General features: G+C 42.6%; 1 protein-coding gene across 4 annotated transcripts in view; it reads left to right on the top strand.

The window, feature by feature from the left end:
• Positions 1 to 7069: 7069 nt before the first annotated feature.
• The window catches only part of LOC100061057 (ubiquitin-conjugating enzyme E2 E2), a 343291-nt gene continuing 336063 nt past the window's right edge, over positions 7070 to 14297 (top strand). The window contains exons 1-2 of one of the 4 annotated variants that reach the window (XM_023620859.2): positions 7070 to 7519; positions 12992 to 13175. In XM_023620859.2, the coding sequence (XP_023476627.2) occupies positions 7102 to 7519; positions 12992 to 13175 (602 nt within the window). In that variant the 5' untranslated portion in view covers positions 7070 to 7101. Of the gene's footprint in view, positions 8166 to 12991; positions 13176 to 14297 lie in introns of those variants that run through there. The other 3 variants (XM_023620860.2, XM_023620861.2, XM_005600904.4) reach the window with 3 other exon arrangements.

Raw genomic sequence — 14297 nt, 5'->3', positions numbered from 1 at the left:
CTTAAGGATGTAGTTTTGGAACATATTAGGGGGAAAAAGAAGCCAACTCTTTAAACTTTTATGTATTCTTCAGAGCATCTGTCCGTGGGCCTCTTTCTCTTACCTTTAAAAGAAAGAAATGATAGGAATTAATAAGAAAGCTAATACTCTACTCACTCTAACTTTAAACCTCCAAAGAACTCAGGAATTTGTTTTGATTTTCTGAGGCCAGTCTAATGAAAGTTGAGCACAGCACGGGACTGAACATATCAACTATTAAGCAGATGCAAATAGAAGATTTAGGGACAGGATATCAGCTATAATCAAAAGCACGAAGTTATAACCTAGGTTAAAGTGGAAATGGTGAGCAATAGTATGAATGAAAGAGGTCATCCAAGTTAGCAAGTCCAAGGCAGATGGAAAAACAGAATTCTAGTGTCAAACTATATTCGCGAATGTGGAGTTCTGATGACAAAGAGGTAAGGGGAGTGTGCAGGAATGGAGATGCATGGCTGGGATCATTCTTCAAGAAAGAACTTGTCTATCAGATGTGAGGATATCAGTTAGCTGACAGCTGCCAGCTATAAATGCCTTCAGGACCCATTTTACCTGTTGAGCCAAGGACATGCTCTTCTTGGACAGTGTCAACAAATGACTAAGCATGATGGAAGCACTAGAACCTGGCCATTTCTGCCCAATGTGGGACCGCTTTAGGGGCAACCTTTGCACTGGAGCTTTTTGTTAGGCTAGACAAGACTTCCTCGGAGCTGTGCTGCAGTCTGAGGCTCTTCCTACCCAATCCTCCTTCCTTCCTCTCTCCTTTCACGGGTGTCAAACCTGCATTGTAGCCTGAAGGATTTCCATACCTACTCCTGCTCCCCTTTCCTTTTTTCTTTCATAGATACATAGCTAAATCTCTTGCACTGCTAACTTCGTCTTGGTGTCTGCTTCCTGGAAGATTCAACTGATACGGGGGGATGCCAATGTCCCAGGTCTCAACCTGAATAAAGACAGGCAAGTAAGATATGCCACCACCTGGGGGCCTTGACACTTGGCTTCTCTGATGATGCTACCTTTTCATTTGACCCTGGTGTGAAGATTAATACCAGGGAGCCCAAACAAATTGTTTACCTACAGGGTCCTCATAGTAAGACCTGGTCAACAGAAAAATAGAATAGACAGAAAGTGAAGAAGAGCAGAAGAGTCTTTATTCTTCCGTAGTCACAAAAATTATACCCTCCCATGAACATGTGAATATACTAAAAGCCATTGAAATACACATTTTAAATTGGTGAATTGTATGGTTTGTGAATTATATCTTGATAAAGCTGTTATTAAAAAATTGTGCATTTCTAGGTATAGAAGGGAGTACTAAGATGACTATAAAGGAAAATAAAAGTAGTAAGATAAAGACAGGAAATAGCATCTTTTTTCATTGTGGCTGTATATAACGAGATCTCAAAATTTTTCTTCATAGAATCTGCAGACAGGGCTAGAGGGTTCACAAAGCTCTGGAAAATATTCATTAATATATTTTCTGAATTTATAAGAAAGAGTAAAGAGCTTATGTATTCTTTGAAATGGTTTTCAAATGAATGACATGGAACAATTACACCTACCTCCCAAAGTTCCATAATTTGGGGAAATGGCATTTGGAAAGCAGGGATATTCATTAATTTGACCAACCCGTATGAGATGCCTACTCTTTTCTGTAAAGTGTAGACACAGAGATAAATAAAGTTGGTCTCTGCCCTTGAGTAGCTCACAACAAACTAGTGGACATAGGCTTTTAAACAGTAAAGGATGCAGGAGACACGCTGCTGTGACTGACTGGGAGACGATGTGCAAGACAAAGTGGCAAACTCAGGTGAGACAGTAACACCCAGACTTGAGGGTGACATGGCCTCCCACTTATCAAAGCACTAGGAAGACTAGTAGCTCATACTTCTATGATGCTTGTTTTGTCTCAAGCTCTACTTAAGTTGCTTACATATATTAGCTCATTTAAGCTTCTCTCTTACCCTGTGTAAGTATGAGCTATTAAAATAAGTCTCATTAGTAGATGAGGAATCTGAGTGAGTGAGAAGTTAAGCAACTTGTCCATGATCACAGGAAAGAAGAAGCAGAGCCAGGATTATGAATCCAGACTGTCCAGTTCTGAAGCATCTCTGTACTGCCTAAAGATGCAAATTAGGGCAAGACTTTCCTTCCTTTTGTCTTTGTTTGTTTCCTTCTGAGGTTTCCCTAAGTTTAAAATATTTTTGTTTATTGTAGTAATAAAAATATAATAACTATAACAAAGAAAACCTTACCTACAGTCTCATTGCTCAGCAAATCTCTGACTCTTACATGTCATTATTCTTTCCTCTATTCTGATAGTCTTTTTCCAAGCAGATCCTTCCTTTCTTACTTCTCTGGTGTCTAAAGATGACCCCTCTGAACCACTTTTCTTTTTTTCCATGCCTGGCCTGTGCTGTCTCTTCAGACCGTTTAGCCATATCTCAGTACCTGCTTAAGGCCCTTTGCATTTCTAGGAAGCTAGATGTAATAGCCTATTTCAGGAGTGAGTGGCACTCCTCGCCCTACAGGAACTACCACAGCAGTAGCATCCTTGATATGTAGAGGACTGGAGGAGGGAAGTCCATCATTAGAGAGGAGAGAGCATGTGTATTAATTATGTACTGCTGCATAACAAATTACCCTCAAAACTTAGTGGCTGAACACAGCAAACATTTATTATCTCAAGGTTCAAGAGTGGCTTAGCTGAGTGTTTGTGGTGCAGGGTCTCTCATAAAGTTGCACTGCAGATGTTGAGCGGGGTTGCATCAACTAAAGGCGTGGCTGAAGCGGAAGGATCTGATTCCGACCTCACTCAGGAGGACGTCAGGGGAGACCTCATCTTCTAGCCACGTGGCCCTCTCCATAGGGCTACTCAGAATATAGCAGCAAGCTTCCCCTAGAGTGAGTGATGAGAGAGAATGAGAGCGAGCAACCAAGATGGAAGCTCTAATGTCTTTTATAAACTAATCTCAGAAGTGACATACTATCACTTTTCAGTGTTCTACCAACCCTGGTATGATGTGGGAGGGGACTGCACAACAGTGTGAAGATGAGGTGGCAGGGCTCATTGGGACCATCTTAGAGACTGACTACCATTCTTGGGCAGGGGATGGGGGTGGGAGAAGCAGCCAGACTTCTTAATTTGCATCTTAATTTATGTGAATGTTGCCCCCTGACATTTTGCAGTGTGCAACACATACACTCATACATAGCGACTCAGGTGGCAGTCCCTGACCAAGTGGGGAAGTCAGGGGGATTTGTCCTCAGCTCTCTTCCATTCCCTGTTAGGAATTCATCCATTCATTTATGCAACAACATTTGTTAAGCACCTGCTGGATGCCTCTGTATTGGTACCATACTAGGCAATGAGGTCCTAGGGTCTCAGCTGTAATGGAACTTTACTTTTCCCACATCAGTGCTGTCCTTCTTAAGTATCCAAGACATTCAGAGTGACCACAGGGTGCCTATAGCCCCTTTCAAACCAGGCTGTAAGCAAAGATGATTGTCTTCCATCCCATTTTCAGGGTTCTAATCTTAGGTAAACTTAAGCTAATATGATATTTCATATCCAAATATTTAACAACCCCTGATCACTGGGTACCTGCAAGAATGGAAGTTGCCTAAACAAGCAGCAGCTCTGCCAGTATGATGCGTTTTGCTGAAATCCAGCAGTTACCCCCAAACAAGTCTTTTCGATCACACTTGCAGTCAAACTGGAAAACTAATTATGACTGTAACTACTCATGAAGTTGGCAGTAATAAATTATAAGAAGAGCCCTCCAAAAAACATTCCCATTTGCCAATTATAGTGGAAAAAATGTAGGCTCTAACTTAAAGCCCAGAAATAAGAAGTGTAGGAGACAATGAGTTCATGATGACAGATTGATGGACCAGAGCAGGAAATACAAGGAAGGTGAGCTATTTGTTTTGGAGACCAAGTTTGAGTCTCAGGGGAAAGGAACTGAGAAAATCAAGTAAAATCTACGTTTGTAACACTGGACTCATGCTAAAGTGTCCTGAAGTTCACAGACTCCAGAGTCAAACTGCTGATTTCAAATCCCAGCTCTGCTATTCCCTAGTGTGTGACTGTGGGCAAGTAACTCAGTTTCTCTGCACCTCAGTGCTCTCATCTGTACAGCAGGGGTGACTGAATGAGACCAACCTTATGGGGTGTTTGTGAGCTAATTTATGTAAGGTGCTAGAACTTAGTCTGGCACAAACTGAGAACACAGTAAGTGCTAATTATTATTATTGAAGAAATCAGAACAATGTCTAATATGCCATCAACTGAAAGAGGTCAATTTCATTCACTCAACCACTATTTATTGAATATACATAGCAATGAACCCCAGCCAACAAAATCCTTGTTCTCAAGGTGCTTATATGTGGAGAAGGAGGGAGGGAGGAGTAGGGGAGAAGGGGAGGACTAAAATAAACAAATAAGTAAAAAATCTATTATGTCAGATTTATTTGGATGACCATGAAGAAAAATAAAGCAGAGGAGGGGGATAGGAAGTGCTGGGGGAGGTGTGGGAGGGAAGAATGTTCTAGAGATAGGAAATTTTAAGTCTTGAGGCTGAGAAATATTTGATGTATTCCACAATAACAAGGAGGCTAGTGTGGCTGCAGGGAGATGAAGATGGGGTGAAGTTGTACAATATGAGGTCAGAGGGGTCCTGGTTGGGGGTGGCGCGCAGATCCTGTAGGGTCATGTAGCCATTGTAAGAACTTTGGCTGTAGCTCTAGGATGGGAAGCCACTGGAGGTTTTGAGAAGAGAGAACAATGTCTTAAAGAATTGCTCAGACTGTCATGTGTGGGGAGGTGGGGTGTGGTGGTGGTGGGGAAGTGGATAGGGAAAGTAGAAAGATCAGGCAGGAGGCTCTTATTGAAAGATGATGGTGGCTTGGAGGATGGTGGCAGGGGATTAGCTGTGGGAATGGAGGTGGGAAGAAGCCGATACTTTCAGAATATATTTTTGAAGGCAGAGTCAACAGGATTTGCTGATGAACTGGATGTAGCTTGTAAAACAAACAGCAGGGTCAAGGATAGGGACAGGGATTTTCCTCTTTTACTTAATGTCATATCCCAACTATCTAGACGGTCCCTGGTACTCAATAAATATTCCTTGAATCAATGAAAAGGGTAACTGATTTGTATTATACCCTTCTTTAACTTAGTAAGCAGTATACAGCAGTTAAAACATCTGGAGATAAATGAGGTACTGTAGCAACCACAGTTTCAGCATTTAAGTAGTGAAATTTCTTCTAATCCTTCCATAAAGTTGGAAGTTGACATTGCTGCATCCTTGGCGCCCACCTGCCAATGACCAGGACTAAAAACCAACTTTGATACTTTCTGTAATAGGAGAGTCCTTTGTTAGAAAATATTCACTGTAAACAAACAAAAACCAACAGGATATATACCGAAGAGTATAACATAAGAGTAGTTTATTTGGAGAAGAGCATAGAGACCTAGGAAATGGGCATTCTGTCATCTATCCTCACCAAACAGTTGCAAAACACAGTGAAAAACAATCAATAAAATGAAAATATTAATATACAAAGGTTCATGAGATAAAATAAAGAATGCACACATTCAAGGCAGTCTATGAAATGCTCTAGTTTGGTCATATTCTAAATATTAAAAAGCAAATATGTGGGGCCGGCCTGGTGATGCAGCGGTTAAGTGCACAAGTTCCGCTTTGGCGTCCCGGGGTTCGCTGGTTCGGATCCTGGGTGTGGACATGGCACCACTTGGCAAGCCATGCTGTGGTAGGAGTCCCACATATAAAGTAGAGGAAGGTGGGCATGGATGTTAGCTCAGGGCTAACCTTCCTCAAAAAAAAAAAAGCAAATATGACCCATTTTATGTCATCATTTCCCACTAATATATTGCACTATGGGAGAGACATAGGTGGCTATCTAATTGACGATGATCCTAGGAAATGGTACTTTCTATTCTTCCAATATATATTTTAGAGTTTAAGGGCAACAGGGCCTGATAATATCCTTGAGTGATACACAGCAGTGATACAAAGAACACACCCATTTATTGCTCAATGGTGACTTATGGAGGCTAGAAACCAACATCTGCTTTTTACAGTTTTCAGGGATGTTATAAAGTAATAGTCAATTCTTATAAAAGGCATTTGGTAAAAGGCTTTTCAGTTCTAGACGTATGTATGGATCTTAACTTGCTCCTGTCCTCTGGGGTCTTATTGCACTGCTTTCTGTAGCTGCTTGATCTGCTCCGGTGTCTGTGGGGCTGTCTTCAGCCCTATCTGGGCAGGATGCTCTGTCCACATACAGTAACAGCTCCAGAGTTTCTATACAGGAGAGGTTTAGGAGCAGCAGCAGCAGCAATCAGTTGGTAGGAGGGGTTGGGGGTGAAGGTGGAGGTAGGGGAAATTTTGTGGAAGCTGAGTCTGCATAGCAGTGATAATTTTTTGTTTTTTCATAGTTATTTGGGGTGAACATTATAGGAGAACCTAATGTTCCCTCGGGTCACCCACAGCACTGCTTCTGTTTCCGTACCCTTCAAATGGGTATTAAGGCAAATTCCCCCCCTGGCTCTGATAGTGGTGCTACCCCCTCCCCCCACCCCTCTCCCCAATATCCCAGGAATAAATGGCCTGGAGCTTCGGCTCCCGGCTACTAGTGTACATTGTGGGCCAGGGCGAGCCAAAAGGCAGCAGGACATTCCTGTTGCCGTGTTGGGTGAAGAGTCTGGCTTAGCCTGGCAGAACTTTCCAGGCCAATGCGAAGTTTTCCCATCTTGGTGCATGTGGTTACCACGCGTCGAGTTTTGGTTAGTATGTCAACAGGGTCAGTCCCTGTCCCTGTAGCTACTTCGAGAAAGCTCTGAGGCAAGTGTGAAGCCAAGTGCCGCAGTGGATGGGGGTAATACACCGCCCCCAGCTTCGTCTTAGGGCAACTCCCTCCCCCAGCTCGCGTTTCCCTTTAATGCGCGTGCCTGTCAAGGTCCCCGCGTCCCCTCCCCTCAAGCCGCCCCTCAGCCTGTTTCCTTCACCTCTCCGGTCCCTGCCGTCCCTTCTCCGTGGGATGCCCCTGCCCACCCACGCCGCTGCCCGCTCGCTGGACTCGACTGTCACTTTACTTTTCCTCGCTTCCTCCCCGCCCCCTCGCCCAGGCGGTGGGGCAGCCCGCCCGTGCGCGCGCCCGCCCCCGCCCCCTCGCGGCCGCGCGCGGGGAGGAGGAGGGGCGGAGCGGGCCGGGGGGGCAGGGAGGCGCGCGGCGCGGCACGGCCGACGTGGGGCTCGCGCTCTCGCGGTCTCTCCCGGGCGGGCGCACGGGCACGCGCACTCGCGGGCGCGCGCGCGGACGGCCGGGCGGCGGCAGCTCTCGGAGGCGGTGGCTTCACTTTCCAGGACTCAGGGGCGGCCACAGCGGCAGCCGCGGGCAGCAGCCTCGGGAGCCGGAGCTGGAACGGCCGGGGGCGGCGGCGGCGGCGGCGCGGAGGGTGAGTCCGGGCGGGCGCGAGCGCGGCGGGGACAGGCGTGGCCGGGCTGTCCGGTGCGTGGTGCGTGGGTCCGGCTCGCGGTGACTAGACGGTCTGCGGGGGCACCCCGTCCTCGGGGCCTCTTCAGCCGCCCTCCCCCAGCCTCCGCAGCCCTCTCTTCCCACACTTGGGCTCGAGCCGGCGACCTGCGCGGACGCCCCTCCCTCAGGTATTCGCCCGGGCTGCGCTGGTGCCCCCCCTCGGGCGCCCTCCCCCTCGTGGGCTCCCCCCGCCACCTCCCCTCCACGTCGCAGGGCTCTGCTTACACCGTTTGAGCCCTAGTTCCCTCCCTCGCTGCTCCCCGGCGTGCCCCATTCCCTGCGCCCCCTCCCACGAGCCTCCTGCCCCGGTTTCTTGCCTTTTCCACCCCTCCCCCTCCTTCTCATCCACCCCCCCTTCTGCCTCTTCCCTCCCTGCCCATCTTCTGCCCCCTTCCGTTCTCAGTTCCCCATCCTCCACCACCCTCTCAGCCCCTTCCCTCTCCCAGCCGCATTCTGGAACTAAGTCGTTGCAAAAGTACAGGATAAATGTCACGGTGGAAAGTGCCCGGCTCGATCTTTTGCTGTTTTCCCTAATTGCATAATTGCTGCACATGGTGTCTCTCCTGGTGAGTGCCGGGTCTGGCTCCTCCGCCGCCGCCGCACCCCCGTGGCCCGCCTGGAGGAGACCTTGTGGGGTGTGTTTGTGTGTGCCCTGGTGTGGAGTGTGTGTTGTATTGGTCTTTTGTGAAGCCTAGCGCTTGTCACAGTTTGGAGCCGAAGCCCGTTTTTCTCTGGTCTCCTCTGCAGCCCCCACTGGCCTGGTTTGAAACTGGATTCTCTCTCTGCCCCCCCCCCCCCCCCCCCCCGCCCCCGCTCTCATAATGTTTTGATCCTTTTGCCCTTTACCATTTCTAATGAAGATAAAGCGTAGCTTCTTGTGGCTTTTTTTCCCACGGCCAACCAGAAATGTCCAATCCATCTTCCCTTAAGGAAATTAAGGCCGCTTTAGAAAGACATCATCCTGTGTTCGGTGGCTGTTAGACCTATTTGCATGTTTTCAAGATTTATCGTTTTGTATTGTGTATTCTTGAGAGTCTACTCGAATATTTTTATTTAAAAGTACAATGGGAAGTGCTAGGGTTTACCTTCAGATTATCTCGCGCTTCAGAAAGATTTTGAGCTCTTCTTAGTTTTTTTATCCCTGATTCCTTAAAAAGTATGTTTCTGAATTTGTAATAATTCAGTCTGGACCTTGGAATCTAAATATTTGTGTTTACTCATACAGTTTGGATGCTCCTTGGCTCTTTAGAGTTTTTTGTGTGGGTTGATGCTGAGGGTTGATGCTGATGATGGAGTGTTTTCATATATTGTCAAACCCCATTCTATTTCCTCCAGGACATAGCACCTTTTCCTCAAAAATCGGATGTTTCACTATTATTTCCTGCATAAATATCTTTACAGTTAAAAGCTGACTATTGCTAGATGTGCATATAATATAAATTATTTTCCATGTTAGAAAAGTTTAGAAATGTGAGTAGGAAGACAGATAAGAAGATATCAAATGACGGAATTAAGCGTTTTCTTGTTGTAAAAGCTCAAACATTTGGTTTCGCAGTTTTATACCATGAGATAGTTATAAGGCTTATCTGGACAGTAATTCGGATTTATGGAGTGACTATAGTTGCTTTTAGGTTATCAGTAATATTTAAAACCGAATCATTTTTATGGAGCGTGTGAGTTTCATTCACTGTATGTTGCTCCTTTCCAGGACTGTACTCAGAACCTAGAGCACACAGCTAATACAGGCTTAGATAATTTGTGTTGAAGAAGAAACAATTAAACTCTTAAGATAAAACATGTTTGAGGAAAGTCTACCTTACTATTTTATGCTTAGAAGCCAAGTTTTACTTTGAGTCTGAAATAAAAATATAAATTTCAATATCTTAATAACTTTGAAACTATCATCGAAGAGTAGCGCTATGTTTTTAACCTTGGGACTTAAGTTTATTTTCCCTCTAGATTGCGTGATTGGATCAAATTAGCTATTTAGGAATTAATCTTCAAGATAATTTTAAAATCCTGATTTAGAAGATATTTAAAGAGTTTTAATTCAGGAAATTTTATTCATTTGTACTTCAGAAAGACAAAACACCAATTTCATATTTATAACTAATTAAAATGCTTGTAGGCTGCTTTTTCTTCATAAAAATTAGTTGCCACCTGAGTGGTACAATAGTTTTTTCCCCATACTTTTTTCTCTGGTTAGGCATTCAAAAAACAAAACCAGGAGAAATTTGCCTCCTTCTTGATATTTGAAAAAAATACGAAAACTTTGTTTCCAGAAGTTTCTATATTGGTTATTAGTGGCCTCAGATGAATTTATCATCTGTAGGTAAGATTTGGGTGAAATAACGTATCTTAGATCACAAGTGGAAATAATTTTTTTTTTACTGTGAAACTATAGAAATTATGCCTTTATTTGGGTATTTTTAATAGTATTTTTAATAATTCTGTAGTGAGTCTAATTTTAGTCTGATATTCTGAAGCTGTTTATGAAATTTGGGTTTTGGATAATGGCTCAGATTACATCGAGTAGTCCTTTAGGTAATTATAGGCTCATGGCATTATTAGTTAATATGTAAGTGTACATAAATAAGAATATTAAGAATGTGTAGCTTTATAACTAATGTAATATACAGCTGAAACTCTAGGCTTAGTTTATTAAACTGAAGCCCCAGCTTTAGTAAAAAAGAATTTTATTTCATTTAGATTTCATGTAGTGGATTTCTTCTGGTTTAAGATGTATAAAATAATTTCTCACTCATTTCACATTTCTTAAAATATTGCTGGCAGCATTTTGCTGTGTCAGAGGGTCTTTCCCTGAGAATTGTTCTTTTTCTTACTTCCCTGCACATCTGTTCTTTCTAACATGCTCTTATGTGCATATTTATAAGGTTTTAAACTTGTGGTATATTTTATCTGAAATAAGTGAGCCGAAAAAAAATCAGTGTTAAATCCAAGGATTAGAATTAAAGTGAAATAAAAATGAAAAAAAGCAAGAAATATGTTAGAACTGTTAGAGTAAGACGTGAAACATACTGATATAAAATTCCAGTATTCTATTAAGTGACTTTAGTGCTCATAAAAGATGTCACAGCTGTGGAGACTGATGCTCTCCATTTACAGAATAGGTGGAAAAGCAGTCACGTTTTCCTGTCAGTGTGTTTCAGAACTGTTTGGGCAGACCTGTTTTTGTTTGGCATGGGGGAAGGGAGCTGTTAGGGTTGAGAGGGGTGGTGGTGGTGTGTTTGTGGAATGTCTCACTGAAGGCATTGAGTGTTTTCTATTGACTCTTCCCCTCTGTGTGCTTCCTGATTCTTCCATTCTCTTGCAATGCTTTTTGGCTTGTCTTACATAAAAATTTCAATCCATTAAAGATCTGTATTACAAAATTGCTTTGATTTAGAGCAAGTTACAAGTTAAATCTTTGGTGGTGATGAATTTTCATTTTTGTCAACTAGCTATACATTTGGGCTAATTACAGTAATAAAAAACAGTGCTTTGAGGTACATATTAATTCTTATTCTTGATCATATCAAATACAGTTTTATTTCACATCTTAATTTGATTGAGTAATATAGCATGTTTTTCAAAAGGTGTTCCATTTATCTGATTTGTCTGTGTGTGTGTGTGTGTGTGTGGAAGATTCGCCCTGAGCTAACATCCCTTGTCAATCTTCCTCTCTTTTTGCTTAAAGATTAGCCCTGAGCTAACATCTGTGCCAGTCTTCCTCTACTTTGTATGTGGGATACATCTGCAGCATGGCTGATGAGTGGTGTAGGTCTGTGCCAGGATCTGAACCCGTGAACCTGGGCTGCTGAAGCAGAGCGCGCTGAACTTTAACCACTCGGCCATGGGGCTAGCCCCCATCTATGATTTTTAAGGGTATATTTTGTGTTGTTAATGTCACTTCTTAAAGGTAGTTTTGTTTTTTAATGAAGAGGTGCCTGAGGATGTCACTGTACAGAGCTTGAAGTGGTTATTAGGTGGGAGTAACATGGCAAGCACAAGGCCCTTTAGAATCTGGGCATTGGTTTTGTCAGCTTGGTTTTGGATTTGTCAGTACACTCTAAGCTAGTTGGATTGTAAGGGATGTATAGTAATCAAATGCAGAAATCGATTATGATAGAATGACAGTTGAGAGGGGATATCCCTTTTCACTTAGCAGAATTTTTTGTGTCTGCTATCTAGGTTATAACAGTTACCTACATATCAAGGTACTGAGGAAATTGAGTTGGTAATCAAAGCTGCTTGGGGAGCATGAACTCAGAGCAAAGGGAATTTGAAAGCCTTAAGGGATATTTCATCCAGACTGCAGGAAGGAAAAAAAAAAGAATCCTTCAGTGTCTCAATACAGTCACTATCTCTTGTGAAACATGGTTGTTTAGTATATTGCTGGATCAATGCTGACACCATCATACAGTTCAGTTTTTATTTAGAATCGTACAGGCCTCTGTGTTCTTCTGTTATCACAAAGGGTACTTCAAACAGTTGACTAGTTTAGAGGATTTTAACCTTAGCCTAGTCCTGAGGATTTATTCATTGGATATGAAAGTGTCTCCCATTTCTCTGTTCCTGTGGCTGTTTGGTAACCTGTGTTATATCACTTAGTATATTGGCTTACCCACTAGACCAAATTTTTCATGCTGTGGGACCAAAGGGCCTAGCACAGTGTCTGGTGGAGAGTAGGCCCTCAATCTTTTTTTTTTTGAGAAAGCTTTATTGACATGTAATTCACATACTATAAAATTCACCCTTTTAAAATGTGTAACTCAGTGGTTTTTAGAATATTTAGAGTTGTGCGACACCACCATTATCTAATTTAAGAATGTTTTCATGACCAAAAGGAAACTCTATACCCAATAGCTGGCCTTCCCCATTCTTCCCTCACTCCTAGCCCCTGGCAACCACTTGTCGACTTCTGTCTCTGGATATGCCTATTCTGGACATTTCGTATAAATGCATTCATACAGTTTGTTGTCCTTTGTGATTGGCTACTTTCACTTGGCATAATGTTTTCAAAGTTCATCCATGTTGTAGCATGTAGATACTGTACTTCATTCCTGTATGAGTCTGGATGATATTCCATTCTGTGGATACATCATCTGTTAGTGGACATTTGAGTCGTTTCTTCTGTTTGGCTCTGTGGCTAATGTTGCTGTGAACATTTTGTCTATATATCTTGTATGTTTTCATTTCTCCTCTCAGTACATGTTGAATGGATGAAAGAAAAGTTTTGACAACTCTCAAAGCTGTTTTGTAAATGATGAACTTATTCATTTTATATCAGCTTTACTTGTTCTACTTTGAGGGTCACTTTCTCTCTGTTCTCAAGGTACCTTACTATAGTCCTCCCATAACTGAATAAATGATTTTTGATTCTTTAATCCAGGATCTAAAATGTCCACCGAGGCACAAAGAGTTGATGACAGTCCAAGTACTAGTGGAGGAAGTTCTGATGGAGACCAACGTGAAAGTGTTCAGCAAGAACCAGAAAGAGAGCAAGTTCAGCCCAAGAAAAAGGAGGGAAAAATATCCAGCAAAACAGCTGCTAAACTGTCAACTAGTGCTAAAAGGTACCTTAATTATTGTAACCTTTTTTATTTTAAGTATCAATTTATTGTCTTGAGTTCTGTCTTTCTGTTGCATTTAATCATTTTTCAGGGACGTGGACCATGAAGTTCATATATTTTTTTTCTCCTTCAATATTAATTCTTTTACATGGTTTTAATTGTAGGCAATATGAACTTTTTGGTATTTAAAGTCAGTTAAACAGCATGACAGCCAGCCGTGGTGGTCTAGTGGTTAAGATTTGGCACTCTCACCACTAAGGACTGAGGTTCATTTCCTAGTCAGGGAGCCACGGCCTGTTGGTCGTCATACTGTGGTGGCTGTGTGTTGCTGTGATGCTGAAAGCTATGCCACTTGTATTTTAAATACCAGCAGGGTCACCTATGGTGGACAGGTTTCAGCAGAATTTTCAGACTAAGACAGACTAGGAAGAAGGACCTGGCCACCTACTTCTGCAAACATTGGCCATGAAAAAAAGCATTTGTCTGATATAGGGCTGGTAGGTAAGAGGAGGGTGCAAAAAGATCCAGCAGGGTTCTGCTCTGCTGTACACAGAGTCGGAGTTGACTCCACGGCACAAACAAAAACAGCATGGCAAATTCACAAAATACGTATCCGTATTGTGTTCATGTGTGTTTGTGTCTTGTTAGGTGAGCATATATAGGAAAACACATGTGAAAGTGTGGTGGTTTGATTTATGGTTACTTGACCATAAATATTTTATTCTATTCAGTAACACAGAATAGAGAGTAGGAATCTAATGAAATAGATTACTGAAGTAGTTATTGAATGATAGTGTATTTGCTACTACTCCCTGTTAGTAAAGTGAGAAATGGTGGAGTTAGCAACAAATGCATCCTGGTTTCATAACATTAGGCAGTGGGTCAGTCTTGATACAGATTTTCTTTTTCTCTAGAGAATAGATAGATCTGGAAAGTAGATATTTGAATACTTCTCTTGCCACATCAATTGCTTATGCTAATTAGCATGTCATTGCACTCAGCAAGGGGAATCTGCTTTAATATTGTTAAACTATAGAATATCTGTTGGAAAATAATTTAAAGATAAATTTAGTAGAGTCTTCCCTGATCCTGTGATTTAATGTTATTTTGTTTTAATACCTTTTT

Source organism: Equus caballus, chromosome 16 (genome assembly GCF_041296265.1).
Source record: "Equus caballus isolate H_3958 breed thoroughbred chromosome 16, TB-T2T, whole genome shotgun sequence".
NCBI classification, from domain to species: domain Eukaryota; kingdom Metazoa; phylum Chordata; class Mammalia; order Perissodactyla; family Equidae; genus Equus; species Equus caballus.
The sequence above is the reverse complement of the archived record's forward strand: the minus strand, read 5'-3'. Positions and strand labels throughout refer to the sequence as shown.